The sequence below is a fragment of the Benincasa hispida genome, chromosome 5 (assembly GCF_027475165.1).
Source record: "Benincasa hispida cultivar pf3 chromosome 5, pf3_genome.v1.1, whole genome shotgun sequence".
Classification (NCBI taxonomy): domain Eukaryota; kingdom Viridiplantae; phylum Streptophyta; class Magnoliopsida; order Cucurbitales; family Cucurbitaceae; genus Benincasa; species Benincasa hispida.
The window spans coordinates 65,692,856-65,718,683 of record NC_143482.1 but is presented as its reverse complement, the minus strand read 5'-3'; the positions used below and the strand labels follow the sequence as shown (position 1 = coordinate 65,718,683).

Sequence of the window (25,828 nt, the reverse complement as noted above, 5' to 3'; positions counted from 1 at the left end):
TATAGTTTGGCTTAGAGCTTCCAATCTTCATCTTGGGCCCTGATTAATCCGAGATTCTGCCTCTTTTACAAATTTTTCACTTTTTGTTTTTCTCCTTCTGAAATCTTTCTCCGGCAAGACAACTTCAAAAACTATATTCTCCCAGCTTTCAAATGGTGCTGATTTCACTAAATTTTCTCATGCCAATTGCCGAAACCAAGCTTTTAAAATTTCTCTTTCTTTTCATCTTTCTGCCAGCTCCTGAGTTTAAGGATTAAACTGCCACGTCACCCCATACTTAGTGCCTCCAGACAAACCAATAAATGAGTTTCCTCATTTAATATGTTTTTCCTTTCCTTTCTCCACAACTCCTATAAATACACATAGATTTCCATTGGTTAAAAATTTAATATAACATTCCCTTGGCTAAACATGCTTATCTAGGAAACTTAGAGTTCAGGGTTTACAGTATTCTATTTTGTGTTATTGTTATAAACTTGTATGCTAAATTTATCTATATCCTAGATTTTTTTAAAGAAAAAGAAAATGTATCTTCAACGTATCAGTATCCTCGTTTTTTAGAAATATATATTTAAAAAATATATATATATAAAAATGACGCATCCTTAGACGTAAATTGAAGAGTCGCCGTATTCAATCGTATCCATATCATATAGTCGTATTTGTGTATATGCTTCATAGGTAAGTGATTTCATGTGTAAGAACATGTTTTAGAGAGTTTTCTAGGTACTATTTTTTTTTATCTCGCAACTTGAAATGCCTAACTTCAAATCAATTTTTGCAACAACTAAAGACTCTTGGATAATTAAATGATGGACCATGTTCGGAGTTAGTTCTTTATGGTGGTGTATGAGATGAGAGACGAAGAAAATATGGAGGCATGGATACTTTAGTATTTTTATTTATTTATTTAAAATGTTGGACACTTTAGTTATTTTCATTGTTGTTTGAGATGTATGAAATACACCCACTCGAAATATTTGTTCTATTATTTGTTCTTGGACATGTATGAAATGTTGGAGTATATCAACAAGTAACGGAAGCAACAAGGATCAATAAGCACTCTAATTCATTAATTTTGGCAGTAACTAAAGCATACTCAAACTATAGCAAGAAGGTTTCAAGCCATACTTTTGTAGAACTTCTTGAAATCTTGATTCTTAGCTGCAAACTTCTCCAATTCTTGTTGTAGACCACCTCAAGATCTTCCCCACTATTCTTTTGGAGCTTTAGATTGAGTTGTGGGACTCAAAATAAACTTGAATGAAGGGAACTTGGAGAATAACTCACTGCAACAACTCACTTGAAGAACAACTTCTTCAACACGAATTTTCAACAAAAATTCTATAGATGCATGCCCCAATTCCACTCCAATCTTCTCAATATATTGTAGGACCTTCATGCAAAGAAGATGGTTGCATGAGATGCACCTGCTTGGAGTTATTGAAGCCAAAATGAAGTGGATTTTGTGTGAGCTAGTTGAAGATGATAATGAAAAAAAATAAAAATTCCATTTTTGTGTTTTTCTAACTTTTTCAATTTTTCCAAAATAATTTTAAAAATCAATTTGAATTCTAAAATTTAAAATATTATTAATTTTACAAAATTAATTTTCTTAATAAAATTAATAAATAATTATTTAAACAATTTAAATAATTCTAATTAATTTAATATCAAATATTAAATTAATTTTACACAAATCCACCTTTAAATATTTAAATATTAATTCTCCTATTTCGTTTAATTCTTAAAATTAAACGTGTAATTATATCTCATATAATTATTAATTCCTTTAATTCTAATTTGAACGTTTCAAATTAACTTATCACACTATTCTAAAGCTAATCCATTTACGAGCTAGTAAGGGGACCTTGCGGACCTACATATCATGGGCTCCAACGATCCAAGATTAATTGGCTAAACTCATTACACCGAATTAACCCCATTTGTTAACTAATGGGTCACTCCACTAAAGCCCATAGTTGAACTCTGCTCCCTGTAGATATATTATGTTCACATGATTTAACCATAATTAGTAAGTCAACCCTTCACAGGTTGTTCGTAATAACGGCTGGGTCAAATGTCTATTTTACCCCTCGAGATTACGTCTTGTTTCTACTGATCCTCTAATGAACAACTGGTTTGTGATCCAGTCACTAAACCAAATCTCTCTCAGCCTAGTGAGAGGGTGGGGCCCCTTGTTCAAGACATGGATTTAGTACTTGAGAGAACAACCTTTTTTCTATCCCTAAATCGGGTAGGCGTGGATTCCATCTTGCATCCTATGTCCCCAGCTATCTATTCAGTCTTACCCCTGAAATGGGAGGCTTATTGAACCGCCGTTGTTGAGCCAACCCTCACCTATGCAAATCTAAGAATAATCCCAAATAAACAGGAGTTCATAGTTAGCTCAGGATTAAGATCGAGTAACCTAGGTCATCTAAGTGAAATAGTCAGTCTTATACAGTAAACAACGTTATAAAATAATAGTGACTCATTTCTTGGTCCGATCTTATGCAAACTCATTGCATAGGACGCCTCCACTCCTCATGTCATAACATGTATGAATTAGGATCACTTCGTTTGTAGCATTTTACCACTCTTTGTAACAACTACAAAGTAGGTCGCATCCAATAGTGTTACCAAAATAAGGTACCCAACCTTAATCATGTACTATAGATGTTTATACTATTTACTCGAACTTGATCCATCTTTATGTCTCTACATAAAGTTCAAGTATTCATATAATAGTCATGGATCTTAGTTTATTGGATTTAGACTTTTATGTATGCAATTTATAAAATGAATAATAAGTTTATTGACTATAGAAAATGTTTATCTTTTTACAAACTGCAAGTTTTAGGACATAAAACCCAACATAAAACACAATCACTCATAATATTTATCTTATTATGTGTTGTTCTGTATGAAACACTTTAATTCCAAACGTAAGATAGAAAAAACCACTTAGAAGAAGGCATATCCACATTATCATTGAAGTACCTTTTTTTTAATCTTGCAACTATCTTTCAACTTACAAACTTGAAACGTCCGACTCCACATCATTTATATATGTGTTTTAGATGATTTGAGGTGAGTAGGAACATCTTTTAGGGGGCGTTTGGTGCGTGATAAAAGCAGAGAGTTGAGTTGAATTGGTAATTATAATCTGGAGAGTTAAATTGTCTCTGTTTGTTGTGCAAAGTTGAATTGAGTTGGTAATTATTGTTTGTGTTTGGTGTACAAAGTTGAGTTGAATTGAGTTAAGTTCGGGTATCTGATGCAGCTTTTGTAAATGAGATTGTTTTTTTCTTTTTATATTTTGTTTTTTTGTTCTTATTTTATTTTATTTTATTTTATTTATTATATTTATTTTTTGCTATTATTGATTAATTTTCAATTATATTCCTATTTTTTCAAATCTTTTATGACATAGACTTGAAAATCTCAATTTTTTTTTCTCAATTTGTAAAACATAACATATTCTTTTCAAAAACTATAAAAATTCTAATTTTCTTCAATCTGTAAAACATACCACCAAAATACATATCATATTGCTGCTCAATTACTTATGAATTGGTATATGGTATGTATGTATACTGAATCTTGCTAACTTAATATTATTATTTAACATATTGTACACATAAATGTTGAATATCTAGATAACTTAACAGTTTATGTTTATATAATGTGGATCGTATATGTGGAACTGAAATTGCACATAGAATAATTACCTTCCATTTCATAATGATGGTGAGAATGTGATAGTGTTGTACAGTTACATTGTTTTGAACATTGTAAAAATTATAACAAACGACCGAACATGTGTGCATACTAGTGTTTTCTTCACATCGTCTAGTTGTATTACTGCTCTGAGAACTACATTGAAGTATCTCGAAACCGCCTCATCAGATCTTGAAAAATGTGTGTGTACTACTCTATTTTTTACATCGTGAGCAAGAATGTGTAGAAACATTGCTATCATCTCTTCAATACCAACACACATCTACCTGGCTACAAACATCACTTTGTTCTAATCATGTTGAAAAAATCTACATAAGTATTATAATAATTGAGATCTTTGGATCTGTCTAAAATTTATTATAATAGTTGAGAACACATTAGCCTACAATTTAAGCATAATCTAAAGTTGGTTTGTAATGATAGTTTCGGGGCTTACTTAATAACATTACCTAGAACAACTCTATATAATTAATATAATAAATATCACCTAAAATTGTAATATATATATATACAAAAATACCAAAGTACCCAAAATTAATTCTAGGAAGACCTTTGTCATCTCACACCCAAAAAATAAATAATAAATTTTGATTTTTAAAAGCAAATTTTTTTCTCATATTAGAAATTAATGATAGAAAATTTGAAAACTTGATTCTTGTTAAAAGAAATTTCAAGACTTGTTAAAGAGTAATTTTAAGACCTTTTTCATTTTATTCCTATGTTTTTTATATTGAAAAAGTACTAACTTTCATATTATGCTTATTTCTATACTTATATTTTCTTTGTCGTAGAATTTATGTCATATTAGAAAATATTACATGTAAGTTTCCTTCAAAATTGGTCTCCCTTCATTCTTTTTTTTTTTTTTTTTTTGTATCTACCGATATTTGAATGAAGATTAATTTTATGTATGTACAACTATTCTTTATATAAATAAAACAGTTTTTTTTTTATTCTATATACATTGAAAGTGTAGTTTTAAATTTCACAGAAGATTGTCATATAAAATAAAATGGATATGGAATGCACCAAATTAAAATTATATATAGAATTCTAAATTGAAATTTAGAGATTGAAAATTAAAACAAACCTCTAAATATTTACAACAAATCAAAGTTCACGACTAAATAGTCCCCAATAAGTTGAACATGCAAGTGATAAATACAAAACTATAATACATTACAACTAAACAGTCCCTAAGTTCAACAAACAATATAACTAAGATCATTCCGAACATAAAACTTACAAACCTCAAACTAGTTATGAAAGGTATGTTCGATTAGTTTGGGCCCTACACAGAAGAAAAAGAAGTATAGATAGACCATAAGGTATATCAATACGATTGAAGTAGAAATAAAATATAATAGATCATACCTTTGATTATGCTCGGAGTGAATGAAGGTCGAGACAGTCCACAACTAGGGGGACAAAAGAATCGGTTTAGGGCCTAACAAAAATATAAAAATGTTAGCGACAAATCTTACTTTGATTATAAGGAAAGAAGGAAGCATACCTTATATGGATGGAATAGGTTGAAGTTAGATTTGGAAGAAGGAAACAAAATATATTGCAACAACCAAACAACACATATGAGAATGTAAAACAGTTTAAGAAAAAGTTGAAATAAAAAGGTTAGAGCAGGGATGTATCAACATAGTTTTATTGGGATTGGTGTCCTAAATCTCTCTTATACTCTCGTAGTTTGTAAACATTGTATAAACAATTTGTTATTAATAAAATAATTGTTATTTGATGAGCATTTACTCAATCCAATAAACTAAGATCCTAGGTTATTATATGTAATTTAAACATGTATGTAGAGACATACAGGTGAATCGTGTTTAAATGATAACCTAAACGGTCTGTAGTATATGAATAAAACTGGGTATCTTATCATAATGACACTACGGATACAATCCGCTTTGTAGATGTTACAAGTGTTGTAAAGTGCTACAAATGATTTGATCCTGCTACTAATGATCTTATCTTAATCATTCATGTGGAGACATGTGAGCGGGGGTATCATATACAAAGAGTTTGTATAAGATCAGACCACGAAATGACTAGTCTTATTATATAACGTCGTTAATAATAGAGACTTACATTTCACGAGGATGATCATAAGTGACATGACTTGAATCCTGAGTGAGTTGTAAACTCTTACCTATGAAGGCGGTCCTATGATTTACATGGGTGAGAGTAGCCAGAACGGCGACTTAATATGCCTATCATTTTGGGGATTCGTCTGATTGGGGAGCTGGGAACACAGCTACACAAGACAGAATTCACTCCTTCCCTGATGTCGGAGTAAGTAGATAAATTGCTCCTGTAAGGGCTGATTCTGTGGTCATAGTTGGACTATGACTTATTGTTATCGGTGATACTTAAGGAGTTAGATGTAACTACAAGGGTAAAATGGTAATTTTGGCCTAGCTGTACTTATGAGCAATTTGTGAAGGGTTATCGCGTTGTTGACTAATTATATCTAATGGATACATAAATATATCTGTAGTGCGAAAAGTGCAGTTGTCGGTCTTTAATGGAGTGATCGACAGTTAATGGATGTTGGATAATTTAATTAAAGAGTTCAATTAATTATCCAAGTACCATTGGAGCTTCAAATTACAGGTCAATGAGGTCCCTTCTGTAGCTCAACAGGGATTTAATGAGAATCAATTTTGGATTAATTTGAATTGTTCAAATTAAATGAGAAAATTAATTATATGTGATATAATTAACTTAATTTCATTATATATGATATAATTACTATAATGTATTTGATACATTATAATATAAAGTTTAGTTGAGAGAAAATAAATATTTGAATATATTCAAATATTAATTATGTGAATTGGAATCATATAATTGAATTTATTATAATTGGGATTTATATAAAATACCATTGATGAGAGAATTAAATTATAGGTTATATTGTATTTGATACAATATAAAACTATAGATTATGTGTTATATTTGATATAATATATAGTTCAATATATATAATATATGGTAAGGTAGTAATCATATATTTTTATATATTAGTTAAATAATTAAATTAATTTAGTTTTATTTATTTATTTTTTTGAATTTAATAAGGAGTTGTAACTCCCTCCCCTTAATTCTCTCAAGAACGTGAGAAGTCAGTTCACGTCTTCATCTGCTTCACATAAGACCCAAAAACAAAAAAAAAGAGAGAGAGAGATTTCATTGAAATTGAGATTTTTTTTATTATTATTTTTTTTTTTAGAAACTCTCTCCTCTTAATGTCCTCTCTTCCAAAAACCTAAGAGCCCATAACTCCTTAGAGATTCTCTTCCCTCAAGAGAATACGGAGGAAGATCTTTTGGTGGTGGCCATCTTGATTCAAGGAGATTGTTTTGTTTGTGATCACTTTAGAGAGGAAATACGTGAAGCAAAGTTCTTCAAAGGTAAGGGTTTCTAAACCCTATTCTTCCTTTTTCTTTCTTATTAATGCATGTTGTAAATTAATGATTATGCATAGTGTTTCTGTTCTATAAAATTTATGTGATTCTATGAAATTAAAATTGGGACCGATCCCCACGTTCCGCTCAAAGCCTTCACAGATTCCTTCTAGTTTACCATAGGAGGCTGTGGAGAAGTCTCAAAAGTCTACAATAAGGATGGTTGGTGAGGAAAGTTAGGTATACTTAAGTGCACTTAACCTCAATAAGTTCAAACAGTACAATACACCCAAAATAAAGAGAGTCAACTCAGAAATAAATAAATTAAGTAATGGTCAGGTCAATATTAATTCAATGGTTAAGCTGAAATTGGACATAAATACAATATAATATTATCTCACACATGAATGGACATAATAATAAAGATTAGAAGGCCTCATGATTTGATATAGCTATTTCATTGGAACAAATCCAACTCCAAGCAAAGAAAATAAACAGTTTCAACACTTGTAAAATTGAAGTTAAATTTCAATGTACGAAAATTGAATTTAGTTGATTACTGAAAATAGTTTTAGTGGAACAAAGAAAAAAATTCATTCATCAGACGTAGAACACAAAACAGATTGAATATGTATGGAGAAGGAAATTACAAAGCAGTCCAAAAATCATACTCAAATATGAGACTATAGATTTTTTGAACAAATAATCATCGGCCTTTAGGGAAAAAAAAGATAAAAAAACAAACTTGTTGTTGAGGTGGATTGACCCCCCCAAGCTCCAATAATATGGTCAGTTTCCCCTACTAAGAATGCACTCGTCGTCCATTTTTTTTATGAAAAAACATTAAAAAAATGGCAAGGGAAGGACACGTTGTTTATTATTGAAGCGACAAGAGAAAATCTGGAAAAAAAAGTATGGAAGACAGGAAACAGAACGGATATCAACAAGGGAAGGAAGAACAAAGAGAAGTAAATACAATATAAATAGATTAAAAAAATATAACTCAATCTAGTGAAAACAAAAGTGGGAACAAATTGTAAGAGACCAAGAATAACTTGTAACAGTAAACTCTAGTTAGTCATAAACATGTAAGTAAAAAAATACCCAAAATGGAACGGAAGCTAAATCAGAACAGTCCAGAATCGAACGAAGTACAGAGCCAACAACAATCGAAAAATCAAACATGCAAGGACAAATAAAACATGAGAAAATTAAGACGACAACTTACAAATCTTCAACGAGAAACCAAATACTAAAAAAAAAAAAGATCTAAACAGAAAAAAATTAGATCTATTATAAAATCGTTCATATATACTAAAAAATAGTTGGATCTAAAAAGAATGGTTAGATCCACCAAAATATCATTAGATCTACTAGGAAATCATTCTTATCTACCGGATCTAAAAAATATTGACATATAAAGAAACCAAAGAAGAGAAACACATTATTGAGCAAGAAAATTCGAATATAGAATGATGTTTGAGAGGAATACAACCCATTTGAGCTGAAGGGAGAACAAAGAGACGAGATGAAGAAGACAAACCAAACGGCGAAAGAAAAGAGAAGATGAAAAGAGAGAGATGAGTAATGAACATGTGCAACGGGAGGAGAAAGAGAAAAAAGGGGGAGTATAATTAAAACGATTGAAAATGGAATGTGAAATGAGAAGAGAAAAGGTAAGTAAAACGGTGGGTAAGTAAACCCACCATTTTCTTTTAAGTAGCTATCAAACAAAAAAACCCACCCAACCCAACTCCATGGAGGCTATCAAACAGCCCCTTGGGGAATTATTTAGGTACTGTTTTTTTCTTGTAATTATCTCATTTCGCAATATTCTTCCAACTTCCAAATTTGAAATGTTTAACTCCAAATCATTTTTATACTTGTTTTAGGTGATTTGGGGTGGGTATGCACATATTTTAGTTTGGATTTTAAGGCATTTTTTTTTATCTCGCGATTATCTCACAACACTATATATTTACCTTCTCACTTCTAAACCTGAAACAACTAGCTTGAACTCACTTTTAGATCATTTAAGGAAGGTCATCTCACAATTGAATTTACTCACTCACCCTCAAATTTAATATATTTATTATCAATTAATTTTTTTTATATTGCACATGTAAATTATCAAGTTTTATTAAAAAATATTGGTAATTGATTTAAATATCTATTTTCTTTCTTTCTTTCTTTTGTAGTTTTGTTATTTGAAGAGTTAATTAACTAATTGTTTATTGACAATCATAAGTCCTATATATACAAAAGAAGTTGATATAAACTAATTGATTTTAAATCAAGCAATGTTTTTAATTTTAAAAAATAACTATAATTATATATTAAAACTAGAAGTACAAGTGTACAAGATTATTTAATTAAAAAATTAACTTATTTTAATATTAGTTAATTAATCAATATTTTTTAAAAACTAATTAATAATTTTAATAAATAATTTATGATGTTAATATATATTACCAATAAAAAGAGATTTAAGCAAATATAATTATGATTATTCATATATATATTTTTTTAAAGATTATGGTTTTACATATTAATTCATAATAATAGAATAAATTATTATATTAGCATTATTATTAATAAAATTAATTATACATGTCAATTATAATTTAATGTAAACATATTTATAAAAATTAAATAAATTAGCCAATATCAACAAAGAAGAAAAGCAGATAAAATGAAAAGGTAAAAAGTAATAGAGAAAAAAACCATTGGAAATGGAGAGAACCCATCTATTTGAGTGGTTATGAAAAACTTCCATAGATGGAAAATGAAATGTCTTGGAAATATAGTAATAAAATATCATTTCTCATTCTCACCTCTTATTTGCATGAACCAAACGGACCATAAAAGTAAAGTGAATAATAGATGCATAATTAAACTTAACATCGAAAATTATGGACGTTCTAAATTCACCATGTAACAAGGGAGTGATACAATTAGATAGCTATATAATTTCTTTGCAAATTACATAGCAATGCCTCTTCCTAGAAGACTATAATTAGAGATAGCATTGTTTTTAATACATAATTTCATATTATCCTATTTTTAAGTGGGGATTGAACTATTGATTTACGTAATTGGAAGTAACCAATTAGGTTTACAACGAAACCTAGAAATTGATTAGTGTTCCAACTTGAATACCTCCATATAATAGATCTCAACAAAAAACTGAAGAATAACTGCAACATGTGATTGAGAAAAAAAATAAAGATGTCTCCTATGTAGTCGTAATATGTGGAAGTATTGATTCTAACTAGGGTCTACTACAATTGAGAGTTGATTTGAAATTACTTCTTTAAGTGCTTAAAAACATTTTTTTAAAAAAATATTTGAAAAGTTAATTCAAATCAATCTTAATATGCAATCAAAACATATCAACCTTCTACCAATTCAAATAACTCGTTGTACTTAGACTCCAATCGTTCCTTCACAAACACAAAACAAATTCACCTACGTTATCAAGATTAATATTCGTATCTAGTTTAATGAATAAATAAATTGGGTCAATCAAATTTTGACTTCAAATCGGACCTCGATCGAGTCTAAACCAAACTTAAACCAACATTTGAGCTTCGGGTACGTTGATAAAAAATTACTAAATCCCAACAAAGTCCTCCCTCTCTCTCCCGCCAAACCCTCAATTTGGACCTAACATAGCCATCACAGAGCTTCTGTCGCTGTTCCGCAGGACCCCACCACTCACGAGAAAGCTCGTACATCATACAATTAAAGAGAGAGAGAGAGAGAGTGAGAGAAAGTAGGTTTCTTTTTTGTCTTTGAACATTCCTCGTTACCCTCTCCCCTGTGTACGACATTAGGCAACAGCTGCAAAAACAGACACGGATTCACAAATAAAGAAGAGAAAAAGGAAGATAAAAGCGTAAAATGTCCAAGTGTTTGTGTGTTGGAGTGTGTTTTGTGGTCCATTGCTTTACCTCCCTTCTCTTTTCCCTCTTTAAAACTCCTCCTTCCCCTTTATTTTTTCTTCTACAATTCTTCCACCTCTCATATCCCTTTTGGAATCTTCTCTTCTCATCTGCTCTTTGTGGATTCTTTTATGGATGTTGGTAAAATTGAAACAACAATTCATCATCATCAGAAACACAGGGAGAGAGTGATGGAGAATGAGAGGGTGAAGAAGGAGGATGAAGATGGAGAATATGATGACGACAAGAAGAGGAAGGGTATAGTAATTGGTGGTGGTGGTTCCGGTAAGAAGGCGGCGGGCGGTAGCGGCGGGATGCGGTGTTGTCAAGCTGAGAAGTGTGTGGCTGATCTTAATGAAGCTAAACCATACCATAGGAGGCATAAGGTTTGTGAAGTTCATGCCAAATCTCAGGTTGTGCTTGTGGGTGGGTTCAAACAGAGATTTTGTCAGCAATGTAGCAGGTTTGGAACAAACATAACTTTGCTTTTTTACTTGATACTTAGATATAACTGTTGTATTTTAACACAATAGTACCATTTGGAAGATGTCCAAAAACTTTACGTAGGTGTTTTGGCCCTAATTTCAAGTGGGTGAAGTACGTTGTCGAGTGAGCTAATAAATAGCCCACCAAGCTCCAATTATAATAGAGCTAATATCACTTCATATTAGTTGGTGTTAACTATTATAACTTATAACTACCGTATTTCTATTTCAAAATTTTCTACTTGCAACAATGTTTACTATTTTTTACTCATCTCTTTCCCTCTTTGTTATACTTACTATATTAACGATTTTCTATCCAGACTAAAATAGTTAGCACTCAAATTATGTACTATTATAACCTACAAACAACTATTATAACCACTAACTATATTAAGTAACTTGGCGCCTCAAAAACTCCCTAAATTTCTGATGTAAGATCAGTTCTAAGTTCTTGAGTTTGGAATTTTGAATGTAGATTTCATGAGCTATCAGAATTCGACGAAGCGAAAAGGAGTTGTCGGAGACGTCTGGCTGGCCACAACGAGCGTCGAAGGAAGATCTCAGCTGAGTCTAATGCCGAATGCTCAATCCGGAAAGGGACTGGAACACAGATGAAGGACAGTGTCTGTGGTCAGGTTGATGATAAGGGAAGAATTCAAATGACCATTCAAGAAAATGCTTCATATAAACACTTCCAGATCAGATAAGTTATGAACAAACATATAGCTATCTATCTGCTCATGCTCTCTCTCTTCTGTCAGGTCTAGGGATGTTTATGAATATCAGGGAGGTCTGTGCAAGATCAAGAAAGAAGTGCCTTGTTAGAGGATTTATCCATTAAGCTCAAGAATATTATTGCCAAACTTTGATCATTATCTGTCATAAAAAAGTGTAAAGATCTGGTTCATCAGAAAATCAGATTGATCTTGTTTCTGGTTCTGCCTGCCTTATGAATAACACAACCACAAAATCATATTTGTCAACTTTCTTCTGATTCACATGTGATGCACTAACTGCTCAGACTAGGATACTACTTCGGTAATAATTGCAGAGAGATATACATTCAGTTTTTCTAATCACAATATCACGTGTTCCATATAACCAGATTCGGCTATCTGACAAAATTAGCACTCGTGAAAAAGTAAAAAAATGATGGACCCAGATGAGTTTTATAACAAAATTTCGTCCACATTTTACAAACATCAGGTTGCTGGTCCCCTTTGTTATATGTTTTTTGTCAGACAAAGAAAATGGGAATTTGAATCTATCTCTACCTCTAATTTCCCAAATCAATTCTTTACACGGTGACACAGTGAAAGAATAGAAAATTGATACACATATAATAAAGTGAAGAATCTCATTCATGCAGCCCCTTATGACACTGGGGGGGGGGGTTCAAGAGTTCTTGAACAACATACATTGGTCCGGTTGTGGTCTGATACATTTCATCACCTTAACTGAGTTGCAGGGCTGGACATTGCAACTTTAATCAAATTTTGGCTCTCCTTTCTTCTTTGAAGGACGCGTAACTTCGGTGACTTGGCCTTTGTAGTTTCCTTGAGGGACCTATGTTTTTTTCACACGGGAAGATGATGATATACTCAAATCAGACAAAAGAAGATGGTGTAAATAATCACAAGAAGCTTGACGCTAAATTGGCTTTTGTTATCTAACCTTTGGGGGTGAAATGGATGGTCAAATTTGGGGACTGGTCTAGCATGGTGAACCAGTGTTCTTCTCAGTTGTTTCAATGCTTTCTCTTCCTCCACCTGGAAATAATTTACATGTTTGTTTAAATATTGCAAAAGAATGAAATGCAAGAGATCTCTGAGAAGAATAACCAACCATTCTTGCTGCGTCGCTCTCTTCTCTGTATCTCTTGTACATCATCTCTTTCTCCTTGATCTGTCAAGGGTCGTTTCAAAATTAGCAAACAAAAATTATCTTTGTAATTATTAAGAAAATGTGACATTAAATCCAAACTACACATAAATATAGCACCTTCTGATCAAACTCTGCCCTATCCACAGCGCGATTATCAACGTGAAGATTAAATTCTTGAACTTGTGTGAGGGGCTTCCGAGATTTCTCTGGTAGTGGAATTGGGTCCCTGCCAAGTTTACAGAATACACTTACTATCCTCTTAGAGGCTTTAAAATTTTGATCTTTCACGGTTTTTATGATATGTGTATGATATGTGTACATAGTAAATGTAGTGTTACTTACTCTTTCAAAACCGGCTGAGCCCTGAAATCCCTCATTCTGGCCTCTTCTTCCTCTATTCTCCGTCTTTCTTCCATTTCCCTCTGCATTTCTTCCTCATGCCTCACCAGACTTTCCAGTTGGAAGGGTTCAGGTTTGGTGCAGTGTTTGGGCTCTGGTTTTGGTGGAATCTGCTCAAACAATAGTTATTCATTAGCGTGATGGTTCTATCTCCATCCATAGCAGGCATAATTTGACAAGAAGTTGTTGGTTATACACATACCACAGGATAATCGGTGGTATAAGGATATGGGTTGGCCCTTGGAATGGCGGCTCTTTCCTCTTCCAATTTCTTCTGCACAAGTCCCATGAAGAATTTTCTTTCTTTCTCAGCCCCTCTTTCCTAATGCCATCAAGAAGTAAAAAAGGTGAAAAAATCGAACTCCAATTATGATCTTGTTGTTTAATAAGATTGGTTGACCACTTACCTCTGTGTAAAGATGGAAGGGGTTTGGCCTGGTGTTTCTTGGCAATGGATGCTCGCTGCGAGTTTCGGAACTTATTGAGAGCTGCAAGGAAAATAAAAGATGATGATAACGTATTTGTCACTGTAAACAATGACAATCATTAGAACTTTAAGAACTCGAACAGCTACTACCTTATCGAACAGATCAGCAACAACAGTTGGTGGTGGAGGAATTCTCTCGTTTGTTGCAAAATGAAATTCTTGCGGTATTGTTACATGTTTTTTCATGTTAGAAAACACCCCCAACTCTCCCTTACTTTCAAATATCTGCAGCAGGTCAGAAATGAAGATAAATTAATCCTATTGAACTAAACAAACTGTTGATTTCATGTAGCCAAGCCACACACACCTTTTTATCTAATGGCCTTGCTTTAAACTTGGGAATTTTCTCCAGCGCCTCTTGTTCAATTTCAAGGAAACTCTTAGCCCGTGGTGGACGAGCCCTTAGTGATGTGTGCAGAACAGGGGTCTTTGGTTCGGTAAGATGAGGCTTCCATTGATTATTCTGAAGAAAAAATTGAAAACACCACTAAATTCAGCTGATTGAATAGGATGCTGGGGAAAAATATACTACTGAAATGGACTTCTTAAAACCTGACGAGACGATTCTGTAGAGATTACTGAAGCTGAATCTGCATGTTGGTTCGCTCTTGCCATTGTCTCAAGGTGAAATTCCTGAAACAATCATGTAATCGATTAGCCAATCGAAGTGAAACTCTAAAATTCGCCATCACTGTTTCTTTTCATGCTCGCTCGCTCTCTCACCTGGAATTCAGGAGGCTGGGGTGTGCTTCTCGGTACTACAGGTACTTTGGGAGCTTCCAAGATCTATGTCGAAACACAACGTCCAGGTAAATCATTTCAGTGTGCCTATCGTCAATCAACTAAATAAAAAAACAAGAAGAATGGTGCAAAGTGTCAAAGTTCCCAATATTTGCCTTTTTGTTGAGCGGTCTAGCTTTGAACTTGGGCATTTTGGCCATCATCTCCTCCTCTAGCTCAGCTGAACTCTTCACCTTGGTAGAGCGAACTCTTTGAGCTGTTTCAAATTCAGGAACCTTTGGCCTAGTCAAAGTCAGTTTGGGCTTCGTCTGTGTAAAACTACCAGCATCCTGTAAAGAAAAATGATCAACTATTGTCGAAGAAATGCAGATCAGATGAGACGTGGGGAGGAGAGAAGATAGGATTGATTTAAGATACTTACATGAGGCAATGATAAGTCTCTGGTACTTGACTGGAATTTCCTCATCATTTCAGCCATTGAAACGAATGGTGCTGGTTCTCGAACATAAATTTTCCTTTCTTCTTTCTTAGTTTTGTCAGCAACTGAAGAACACAAGTTAGAGGCGCCAACTTTTGACTTGTGGGGCAAAGTATGGGGTTTAACATTGAGAATCTGAAACGCAGAGAGTTTATGGAAATTATATCAGTCACAGCCTAAGGAACATCAATACACAATTTTAGGGATCAAACTACGTAACAATAGACAGTCACCTGTCTCGACAGACCACCATCTAACTTTTGCCGCTTAATTGCCTGATTCTCTTGAGCTAAAGATGAATTTCCACTTGTGTCTTTCACGTTAGTTTCCCTGTGGAATCGTTTAGTCAGTACACTTCCTGCCATCAAAAGTCTAATATCATACAGATTGAACAGAAAAATCTAACCTCTTCACACTATTTGGTTTAACGCTTTTAGTTTGTGATAACTGCAAATGGCTTCTGGCTTTCAGAGCCGATGGGTTCTTCACCATACTGGCAATCTTTCTCGCTGTCTCTTGCTTCTTAGCAGTGGCACCTTTAGTTCGTTGTTCGCCCTTGTGAGTACTCAAAGTTGGGAGTGGAGTACAAGCATCATTTTGAAATTTATATTTAGATGATCCACCTCGCTTCTGTTCATGATCTTTTAGTTCGATTCCACCATTTGAAGAAGTTCCTCTACATGAAAGCAGAAAAGTTAGCCAAAGAAGAGAGTGAGAAAGTTTGGCCTCTTTTATTGAGAGAGAAGAGAAATCAATCGAACAAATAAACTGACCTTCCATCTTCACAAGTACGAGTAGTGTCATTTTGAATAGACGCCTGAAAAAAAAAATAGTATGATCAAGAAACAAAGAACAAGGGACAAGTTGGTTAGTAACTCTAACAATAACAAACCTTTTCTTCTCTGGGCTCGCTAGGAGTTAACTCTTTGTTAGTTTCACTTGGCAGAATTACAGTTTGAGATGTGGTTGGATCAACCGTATCAACCGAGCTTGTACCAGATTGCTCTAAATTCTGTGTAAAGAATTAAATTTTACAAATATGCATCAGAGACCCTTAAAATTTAAGTCCATATACGACGCATCCTATACAAAATGAAAGAAATCGCTACCTTCTGCATTTCTTCCGCTTGGTTGAAATCGCATAAGTTCTCAACCTTAATCGATCTAGCAGTCTTGATTTTGGGCATACAAGCTGTAAAAGATTAATCGGAATTCAAGTTATCTCCATGGTTTCATATCAACATAAACTAATTGAATATCCAGTTCTCAATTGATAAAATAACCACGATTTAATTGATTCAGTGCCCTAAAGGAGTGGCTTGATTTGCTTTAAAGTTTTGTGACCGTTACTCCGAATTTCACTGTTACTTTCTTTTACACTAATTCAAACCAAAAGATACGCACATTCTAATTTCTTTCAAAGTCAAAAGGAAGCTCTATGTTAAACTTTCGTAACTGCCAAATCTTGAAAAAGAAAGGTTCAATTTCCTAAACTTCCTTTCGAAATTAACTCTCACTCTCATACCAACAAAGGAGGAGGAAAAATGGGTGGAATCTCATCATAATCATACAATTCGAGACGCACACTCCCTCAGTAACCACTAAAACCCTAAAAAAAATTCCAAAATGGAACTTAATTCCCTAAGATCGATTCAATCATTGATTCCACTTCAAGAAACCAAAAAGAACAAGAACGAGAACGAGGAAAAAGGATTAGGTTAGAAGTAAGAGATGGAAACATACGTGAGGGAGCATAGGTGAGAGCGGTGTCGAACCAGAGTTCAGCTTGGCACTTATCCTCCTCAGACTCGCCATTGACGAAATCAAAGAAGCGAGGTGCAGAGAATTCATACGTTTCGTCAATCATAATCGAGAGATCGCTACTTGGATCATCAACCGTAGCCATGGATGAAATCGAATTTCCTTCTCCAGAACAGAGATAATTTAGGAGAGTATAACTGGAGAAAAGGAAGAAAAAATATTGAATTTCTCGTGTCTGGAGGAGAAAGAAGAGGAGGTATTATTGTTGTAGAGAAGCACAAGTGAAAGTGATAAATGAGGAGAAGAGAGAAGTATAAACGCTCATCAGCATCTCTAACGGTTGGAAATTTCAAATATTGGGAATTGTCCAACGGCCATATTAGGGAGCTCTTTGGTAACATATTCTAGTCTTAACGGCTATATTTCACTCTACACCGCTATACGACGTCGTTTTCAAGCGGACCGACTAGGCATCAAAACGACGACGTCGATCTCCTTGAAGTGAGGCCCAACTACGAGTCTTCATTAGATTGCAAGCCCGAACAAAGCAGGGCCCAAATTGGTTGATAATAAAATTATCGGTATATTTACAAGTATGCCCTTGGTTCTATCCTTCCAATAATTGTCTGTTTGGAATTACCTGGGAAAAAAAAAATGTTTTTTCAAAAATACATTTTCATTTAAACACCTTTGCTAAAAACTCTTTAAAAATAAAAATACACATGCGTTTGACAATTCTTTTTTAAAAGTGTTTATGTAAAAGTTTAATTAGTTTGTTGTATATCAAAAGTGTTTTTATTAATTTTAAATTACTATAAAAGAATTTTTCGATGAAGTGATGGCTGGAGTTGATCGGCGTCCGTCAAAAATGATGCTCGAAGGTGGTCGACAGTAATCGTGGGAGATGGTGGGTAGAGGTGGTTGGAAGCGGTCACACGAAAGTGGTGGTCGGCGGTGGTCGTCGAAGATTGTGGTTGGAGATTGGTCGACGGTGGTTGTTGGAGGTGGTGGTCGGAGTTTCTCATACAAATTAGGAAGAGATCAACCACTCAAAAATTCATCTTTCTAAAAGTTGATTTCAAGTTTTATCCTAAACAATTTTTATAAACTCATGTTTTCAAAATCCATTTTAGGTGGTTGTCTAACCGGTGAATTTTTTTCAAAATAACTTATCTTTTTAATTCAATTACTTAGAAAAGTATTCTAAATACACCCTAAATCTTAAAATTTTACTTACATTTTTTTAGCACGTGAAGTGAAGAATTTAAATTTATGATCGTGTTGTGAAAGGATTATATGTTAACCAATTGAGATATTGTTGATTAATCTACACTTAAATTAATTGATTACTTACTAATGAATAATAAATTAACAATAAACGATTGTCATTGATTATAGTAAAAGTGTTATTGAAGAAAAAAAACAGATGAAATAGCTTCAAGTTTTTTAGTGCGGTTCATTGCAACTCAAATTGTAAAATTTCTCAAATTTATTTTTTTATATATTAAAATATTTGAAGTAACTTGTTACAATAAGTGGAGAAGAATGGGAGACATCTTGAGACATGCAAATATGATTAAGACAAATTGTCACACTCCCTTTCAAATTACTCTTTTAACCTAGAAGGAGATGTGAAAATAGTAAATATCAACCCTATTAAACACATTCATTATCCACCTCATATTTATATTTGCATATTTCCATACATGAACACAACCTCATAGGCATTCAACAACTACTACAATCCATACGTAACATAAACATATATCAACCCAAAAACCAACTCCATAGCCAAACATACAATTACATCCACTCTCTCACTCCCTACTATGGACATGCCAGACTAGTCAAGACTATATACATGCTAAGACTAAGAAACTTTGCTTGCTGATAGCTTAAAGTTGTGGCAGACGAGACTTATGTGGGTTAGGCTCCAGGAACTCTTTCACTACTTGGAGGAAGAATAACATTTGAAAAGAGTGAGCTAGGAAGCTCAATGAGTGACTAGTTAAAAACTTTTATAAATATTCAAAGGTTAGAAACATATTTCCATAACCTCGGAGTTCGTAAACATGCTTAAGGGTCAAAAAACTCAATAAATCATGATAACATAGAAATCATCTTCATATGACTAAAATCAATAAATCTCATATTAACTTTTTGCCAAAACCTTAGTTGAAGTAGAGTAAGTTCAATATACTAAACGTCCTTAACCTTAGCTGACGCAGAGTAAAATCAATACAATCAGAGTCAATAACTCTTATACATGCACATAGAATTCCCCCAAAGGGTTTAGCACCACTTACATGACCCAAAGTCTATATATGTCCTAAGGTGGATCCCAAAATACTTATAATATATTTTAATATTGGACTTCCCGCATACCTTATTTTATTCTTGAGTATTGGGGATCCTGCTAAACATATTTAGGGTACAAAGCATAATGGTCTGAAAACTAGTCATTCCAAACTTAGCATTCGCAACATGCATATACATATCAATGTTTAAAGTGAATCCTTACAACATATTTTAGCTAATCCATAAACATTCTATAAAATAAAATCATGAAGAACAATTTCCTTTTCTTTGTAAACATAATATTTTAGGAATAGACCATTAAAGTTCAATGTTTGAAACATACCATTTTGGGAATAACCATAAAACTCGTGAGAAGTAAGTCATGCTCAAGCACATCATTCAGTTAAGTAACTCGTTTCACTAGAAATCTTGATCATAAATTGGAAATGAATTTATTTTTGAAACATTTGTCACTCGCCATTACAAGATGACTCCAAAGGGTTTGTAGGCTACTCCGATATTTGTTTGGTTTCAAAATAAAATTATAACCTTTGGTTATTCCCTAGATAATCCCTTAAAACCAATCATCTTCAAATAGCTCCTATAGATGACATTTCTAGCTAAAAAATCATGAAATTTTTTATTGGACTCAAAATAGCTCACCAATTTGCTAATGAATCATGACAAAACAATGACAAGTTAATGGACAGCTGGACGCATAGTCAAGGGTAGGGCGTGGGTGTTGGAACACGCACACGGGCTAAACTGATGGGTGATGTGGATGGTAACTCATTCTGTAGCTACAAAACAAATCATTTTGTAGCTAAAAAATCATGAAAACTTTGATTGGACTTAAAATAGCTCACTAATTTGCCAATGAATCGTGACAAAATAATGGCAAGTTGATGGACAGCTGGAGCATGGTCAAGGGTAGGACATGGGCGCTGGAACACACACACGGGCTAGACTGATGGGTGATGTGGATGGTAACTCATGCACAAGGTGTGAGTGTGCACGTAGGCAGGGCTTGTTGACGTTGGACGCATGTTACTGGCTAGGCATCGAGTTGCTTGATGGGCATCGAGTGAGGCATCTTGGGCGTTAAGGGTGGGCGGGCGGGCACAACGTTAGACCCGCAAATGGGCGTGTTGTACGCAATGGGCGTGGAGTGTGCACAGCTGGCACATGAGCGTACTAAGTGTAGATGTGCGAGGCATCGAGCGCTTCACCAACAGGCCAATCTTCTTCAACCTCTAGTTGACTACCTCAACACAATTCCCTAGTTCTCTTATTACGATTCCAGTAAATTTTTCATCATTTCCAGCCAAATTAAACACAAACAACCTCCATAAACCTCTTAATTACCTTTAAACTAACTTACCTTCAAATTTGGGCCCATATCTTCTATAGCCCAAAATCCAACAAAATCTTCACCTTGCTCGGCTTTACTCAAATTTCAGACCAACCTCAAATTTTCTTCAATTTTTACTAACTTTCTGGTCAAGAATCACCATGATAGCCCTCTACCTCTGATAGACCCCTAATAACAAAAGTGTATAAAAGAAGAAAGAAAAGCATAAAAGGTAGAGAATGAGATAGGAAAATGTAACAAAATGTAATAGAAGAGAAGTGGGTCCTAGGAATATTGTTAGTTATGTGAGGAAAGGAAAAAAAATAGAGGAGAAGGAGGGTCCACAAGATAGGGTATTTGTAAGCCATTGAGGCCATGAGAAGGTAGAGAAGATTTTGGTGTAAGAATCTCATTATGGGATTTAGAGGAGGGAATGGGAGCTCTCGAATTCTCCCCCTTTGTTAATAAAATAAGGAGAAAGCTTCCAAGCTTATCAATTGGTATCAGAGCAGTTACCTGGGTATGGTGGGAAAAATAGAAGCTCGAATGGTAGCTATGGAGGAAAAGCAGATGGAGATCGAGGAAAAGATAAACCTATAATCGAATGAGAGTATGTCCGCTCAGATGGCTCTGGTCCTATAAAGGTTGGACATGATGAATAGTTCAGAGTAGCAATCTCCATCGTCCGAGAGGACCATATCGGAGAAAGGGAAGCAGACAACAGAAGGCTCATCATCGCGAGTAGGGAATCAAGAAGGGATCTACGCACTTGGAAACAAGGAGATACCTTTGTTTGATATGTGGTTAAAGAAGTTAGAAGTGTCGATTTTCAAAGGAGAGGATGATGAGAACCTCGACGGTTGGTTGCACAGAGTTGAGCAATATTTTGTGGTGAATTGACTATCAGAGAAGGACAAATTGGATGTTGCAGTACTGTGCTTGGAGGGGGAGGCGTTGGACTGGTATCAATGGGAGGATGATTCGCCGCCAGTAGGAAGTTGGAGCAGTTTAGAGAGTTTTTCTTGACAAGGTTTCGACCGGCATATGAAGCAGATCGGTATGCAAAGGTGATGCGGCTGCAGCAGGAGACGACCGTGAGAGAGTACCGGCAGAAGTTTGAATGTTATTTCGCTGGGTTGAAGGAGTTGGGCGACAAGGCTTTGGAGAGTAAGTTTGTATGTAGGCTTAAGGAAGAAATCCAAAGTGAGATGAAGAAATTAAAGCCCAAAGGCCAAGATGCAGATGGCCCAATTAATCGAAGAGGACCAATTACTCCAACAACGATTGGGCAAGGGAGTCGGGTCGGATAGTAACAATAACCCGAGTACGAAATTCGGGTCAAGTGCAAGTTGGGCGAGCAATCACGAGTCGAGCAATCTGAGTAGTCGAACGATCACGATCAACCTGAACCGAGGAAGTCAACGGGCTCGTCGACAACGATCATTTCTCGAAGGGAAACGGGAGCAAAAGAAAACACCAGTGGCACGTTTTCGAGGCTGTCGGACGCAGAGATGAAGGAGAAGAGAGATAAGGGGCTATGTTTTAGATGTGACGAGAAATTCAGCTTCGGTCATCACTACAAGAAAAGAGAGCTGCAGTTTATGTTTGTACAATAAGGGGAAGATCTAGCCGAGGAAGGAGAAGAACCCGACATAGTAGAATACAAACTGGAAGGGACATTGCGGGAAGACGTGAAGGAAATTGCGAACCTGTCGTTGAACTCGTTGGCGAGATTAAGTTCACCTAAAACAATTAAAGTACAGGGGGTTATCGGAGACCGAGAGGTAGTTGTACTGATCGATGGAGGGGCGACTCACAACTTTATTACTTTCGAGTTGGTTACTGAGCTACAGCTGCCAATATCACCTTCGGAAGAATACGATGTAGTGTTGGCCTCGGGAGGTTCGGTCCAAGCTGCTGAAGTGTGTAAAGGTGTGTTCATAACTATCTCTAATTTATCTATCATATAAGATTTTCTTCCCTTACCATTGGGCAGCGCGGATGTCATTTTGGGGGTGGTGTGGCTGGAAACGTTGGGGCAGATCACATTTGATTATAGACTATCAACAATGGAATTCATGATTGGGGAGTGAACAGTTCAGCTACAAGGAGACCAGGGGTTAGTTAAATCGTAGATATCTCTGAAATCCATGGCAAAGGCAGTGAAAGAAGGGGGCCAAGGCTTTTTGATCGAATTGAATGCATTAGACTTGAATCGAGACAGCACCATAGAAGAAGAAGACAAGGCTAGTGGAGAAGAATCAGATATACCTCCTGAGATTCAGTAGTTGCTTCAAAAGTTTGAGGTAGCATTTCAAATATCAACAAAGTTGCCCCCAACCCGAAGCCATGACCATACCATTGAATTACTACCAGGAGCTGGGTCGAAAAATGTGAGGCCATACCGTTACCCACAGTTCCAAAAAGATTAGATCGAAAAGATGGTCAAGGAAATGCTGATGGCTGGGATAATCCAGCCTAGTCGAAGTGCATTCTCCAGCCTGGTTTTGTTAGTCAAGAAGAAGGATGGAAGTTGACGTTTCTGTGTAGATTATCGAGCCTTGAACAATGTCACGATTTCAGATAAGTACCCTATCCCTATTGTTGATGAATTATTAGATGAATTGTATGGTGCTATAATTTTTTTTCAAAAATTGACTTGAAATCAGGATATCATCAGATCCGGGTACACCCAAGCGACGTCCATAAAATAGCATTTAGAACACACGAAGATCATTACGAGTTTCTAGTGATGCCCTTTGGTCTGAGGAATGCTCCATCCACTTTCCAGGTAATCATGAATGAGATCCTCAAGCCATATCTTTGTCACTTTGCGTTGGTATTCTTTGACGATATCTTGGTGTATAGCAAGACAATAGAAGAACATATAGACTATCCTGGAGGTGTTAATGAAAATCAGCTGGTAGCAAACTTGAAAAAGTGCCAATTTGGAGCCACGAGCATCGAGTATTTGGGGGCACATCGTTTCGGCACAAGGAATCTTGGCCAATCCAACCAAATTAAAGGCAATGAATAATTGGCTTACCCCACGGAATGTGAAGGAATTGCGAGGCTTTCTTGGTCTCACGGGCTATTACAGGAAGTTCGTCGCCAACTACAGTGCTATTGCCTTGCCCCTAACTCAGTTGCTAAAGAAGGGGAACTATAGTTGGAATGAGTAGGCAGAAGAGGCTTTTCAACATCTCAAGTTAGCCATGATGTCTGTGCCGATGGTGGAACTACCTAACTTCAATGAGCCCTTCGTTGTGGAGACGGATGCTTGGGAGTAAGGGCTGTCCTGATGCAAAACAAAAGACCATTGGCATATTTCAACCAAGCACTACCTTCTACCCACCGCTTCAAAGCAGTATATGAACAAGAGTTGATGGCCATGGTATTTGCAATTCAGAAATGGAGACCCTATCTATTAGGAAGACACTCTATAGTTCGCACGGATCAAAAGAGCCTCAAGTTTTTATTAGAGTAAATAGTGATAGCAGGAGAATACCAACGATGGATCGCTAAACTCATGGGATACGATTTCAGCATCGAATACAAACGTGGAACAGAAAATTCTGCAGCTGATGCTCTCTCTCGATTGCCTGCCTCATGTGAACTTGGGTTGCTCAATGTAGTAAAGAGACTAAATACTGTTGTCTTTATTGAGCAAGTGTGCAGAGATGAGGAGTTAAATGGAATCCGGCAGGCTTTGTTAAATGACCAATCAGAACCAGAAAGGTATAGTCTTCGAGGGGAGCTTCTATACTACAAAGGACAGATTGTATTACCAGCTACTTCACCTACCATCCCCTTTTTACTACAAGAGTTCCATAGTAGCCCTGTAGGTGGTCATCAAGGGAGTTTGAAAACATATCAAAGGTTGTCCAAAGAAGTATATTGGAAGGGTATGAAGTAGAGAGTACAACAATTCGTGGCCGAATGTGAAGTATGTCAATAGACCAAGTACTTAACATTATCTCCCGCTGGCCTCTTACAAGCTTTGCCAATCCCGGACCGAGTATGGGTGGATATCTCTATGGATTTCATTGAAGGGCTCCCAAAATCCAAAGGGTTTGACACTATCATAGTAGTTGTAGATCATTTATTCAAGTATGCTCATTTCATCACCCTCAGACACCCATTTACTGCTCGTTCAGTGGCTGGAATTTTTGTCAAGGAAGTGGTTTGCTTACATGGATACCCCCGAAGTATTGTGTCTGACCGTGACAAGATTTTTACCAGCCTATTTTGGGAAGAACTCTTTCATATACAGCCTAACATCCAATAACGGATGGACAAACAGAGGTAGTAACTAGAGGAATAGAGACTTACTTAAGGTGCTTCACCATGAGCAACCCCAAACAGTGGGCTAAATGGGTACCTTGGGCTGAATTTTGCTACAATACATCTTTCCACACAACCACCCAAGTTACCCCTTTTGAGGTACTATATGGTTGCTCTCCCCCACTGATGCTTGGATACACTCACGACACTAGTCTAGTCAATGAGGTAGACATTTAGCTGCAAGACAGAGATATCATGTTGGCAAAACTCAAGGAGTCATTGCACAAAGCCCAACAATGAATGATAAAATCAACTAATACTAAGAGGCGAGATGTGGAGTTTAGTGTTGGTGATTGGGTATATCTTAAACTCAAGCCTTATAGACAGTCCTCCTTGTCCAATCACAAACATCCTAAGCTGGCACCAATGTTCGTAGGACCATTCCAGGTGATTGACTGCATAGGAAAAGCGGCATATCACATCGCCTTACCATCCGAGACAGGTATTCACCCTGTCTTCCATGTATCAGTTATGCGCAAGGCTACCGGTT

General features: G+C 35.4%; 2 protein-coding genes across 2 annotated transcripts; one reads left to right on the top strand and one right to left on the bottom strand.

Annotated features, from left to right (window-relative positions):
• The first annotated feature begins 10,956 nt into the window (after positions 1-10,956).
• On the top strand, positions 10,957-12,578 carry LOC120078695 (squamosa promoter-binding-like protein 4). The gene is made up of 2 exons (XM_039032992.2): positions 10,957-11,573; positions 12,071-12,578. Exons 1-2 carry the CDS (start codon positions 11,242-11,244, stop codon positions 12,300-12,302), a joined length of 564 nt encoding a protein of 187 aa, XP_038888920.1. The 5' UTR covers positions 10,957-11,241; the 3' UTR covers positions 12,303-12,578.
• A 159-nt stretch (positions 12,579-12,737) lies between these two features.
• On the bottom strand, positions 12,738-17,634 carry TPX2 (targeting protein for XKLP2). Its single transcript, XM_039032991.2, has 19 exons — positions 17,328-17,634; positions 16,694-16,776; positions 16,477-16,596; positions 16,358-16,401; positions 15,991-16,260; positions 15,818-15,914; positions 15,528-15,719; positions 15,262-15,435; positions 15,089-15,151; positions 14,918-14,998; positions 14,673-14,828; positions 14,456-14,590; positions 14,286-14,366; positions 14,081-14,200; positions 13,822-13,988; positions 13,597-13,705; positions 13,441-13,500; positions 13,270-13,364; positions 12,738-13,161 (listed from the first exon to the last, which is right to left on the bottom strand). Exons 1-19 carry the CDS (start codon positions 17,488-17,490, stop codon positions 13,044-13,046), a joined length of 2,328 nt encoding a protein of 775 aa, XP_038888919.1. The 5' UTR covers positions 17,491-17,634; the 3' UTR covers positions 12,738-13,043.
• Positions 17,635-25,828: the final 8,194 nt, after the last annotated feature.

Bases quoted from the DNA above. Each gene is read 5' to 3' on its own strand.
- LOC120078695 (XM_039032992.2), top strand. From the start codon at position 11,242: ATGGATGTTGGTAAAATTGAAACAACAATTCATCATCATCAGAAACAC. The intron at 11,574-12,070 runs GTTTGGAACAAA...TTTTGAATGTAG, and splicing joins TTTTGTCAGCAATGTAGCAG to ATTTCATGAGCTATCAGAAT.
- TPX2 (XM_039032991.2), bottom strand. From the start codon at position 17,490: ATGGCTACGGTTGATGATCCAAGTAGCGATCTCTCGATTATGATTGAC. The intron at 14,367-14,455 runs GTAGTAGCTGTT...TTTTCCTTGCAG, and splicing joins TTGCTGATCTGTTCGATAAG to CTCTCAATAAGTTCCGAAAC. The intron at 13,365-13,440 runs GTTGGTTATTCT...AATTATTTCCAG, and splicing joins AGAGCGACGCAGCAAGAATG to GTGGAGGAAGAGAAAGCATT.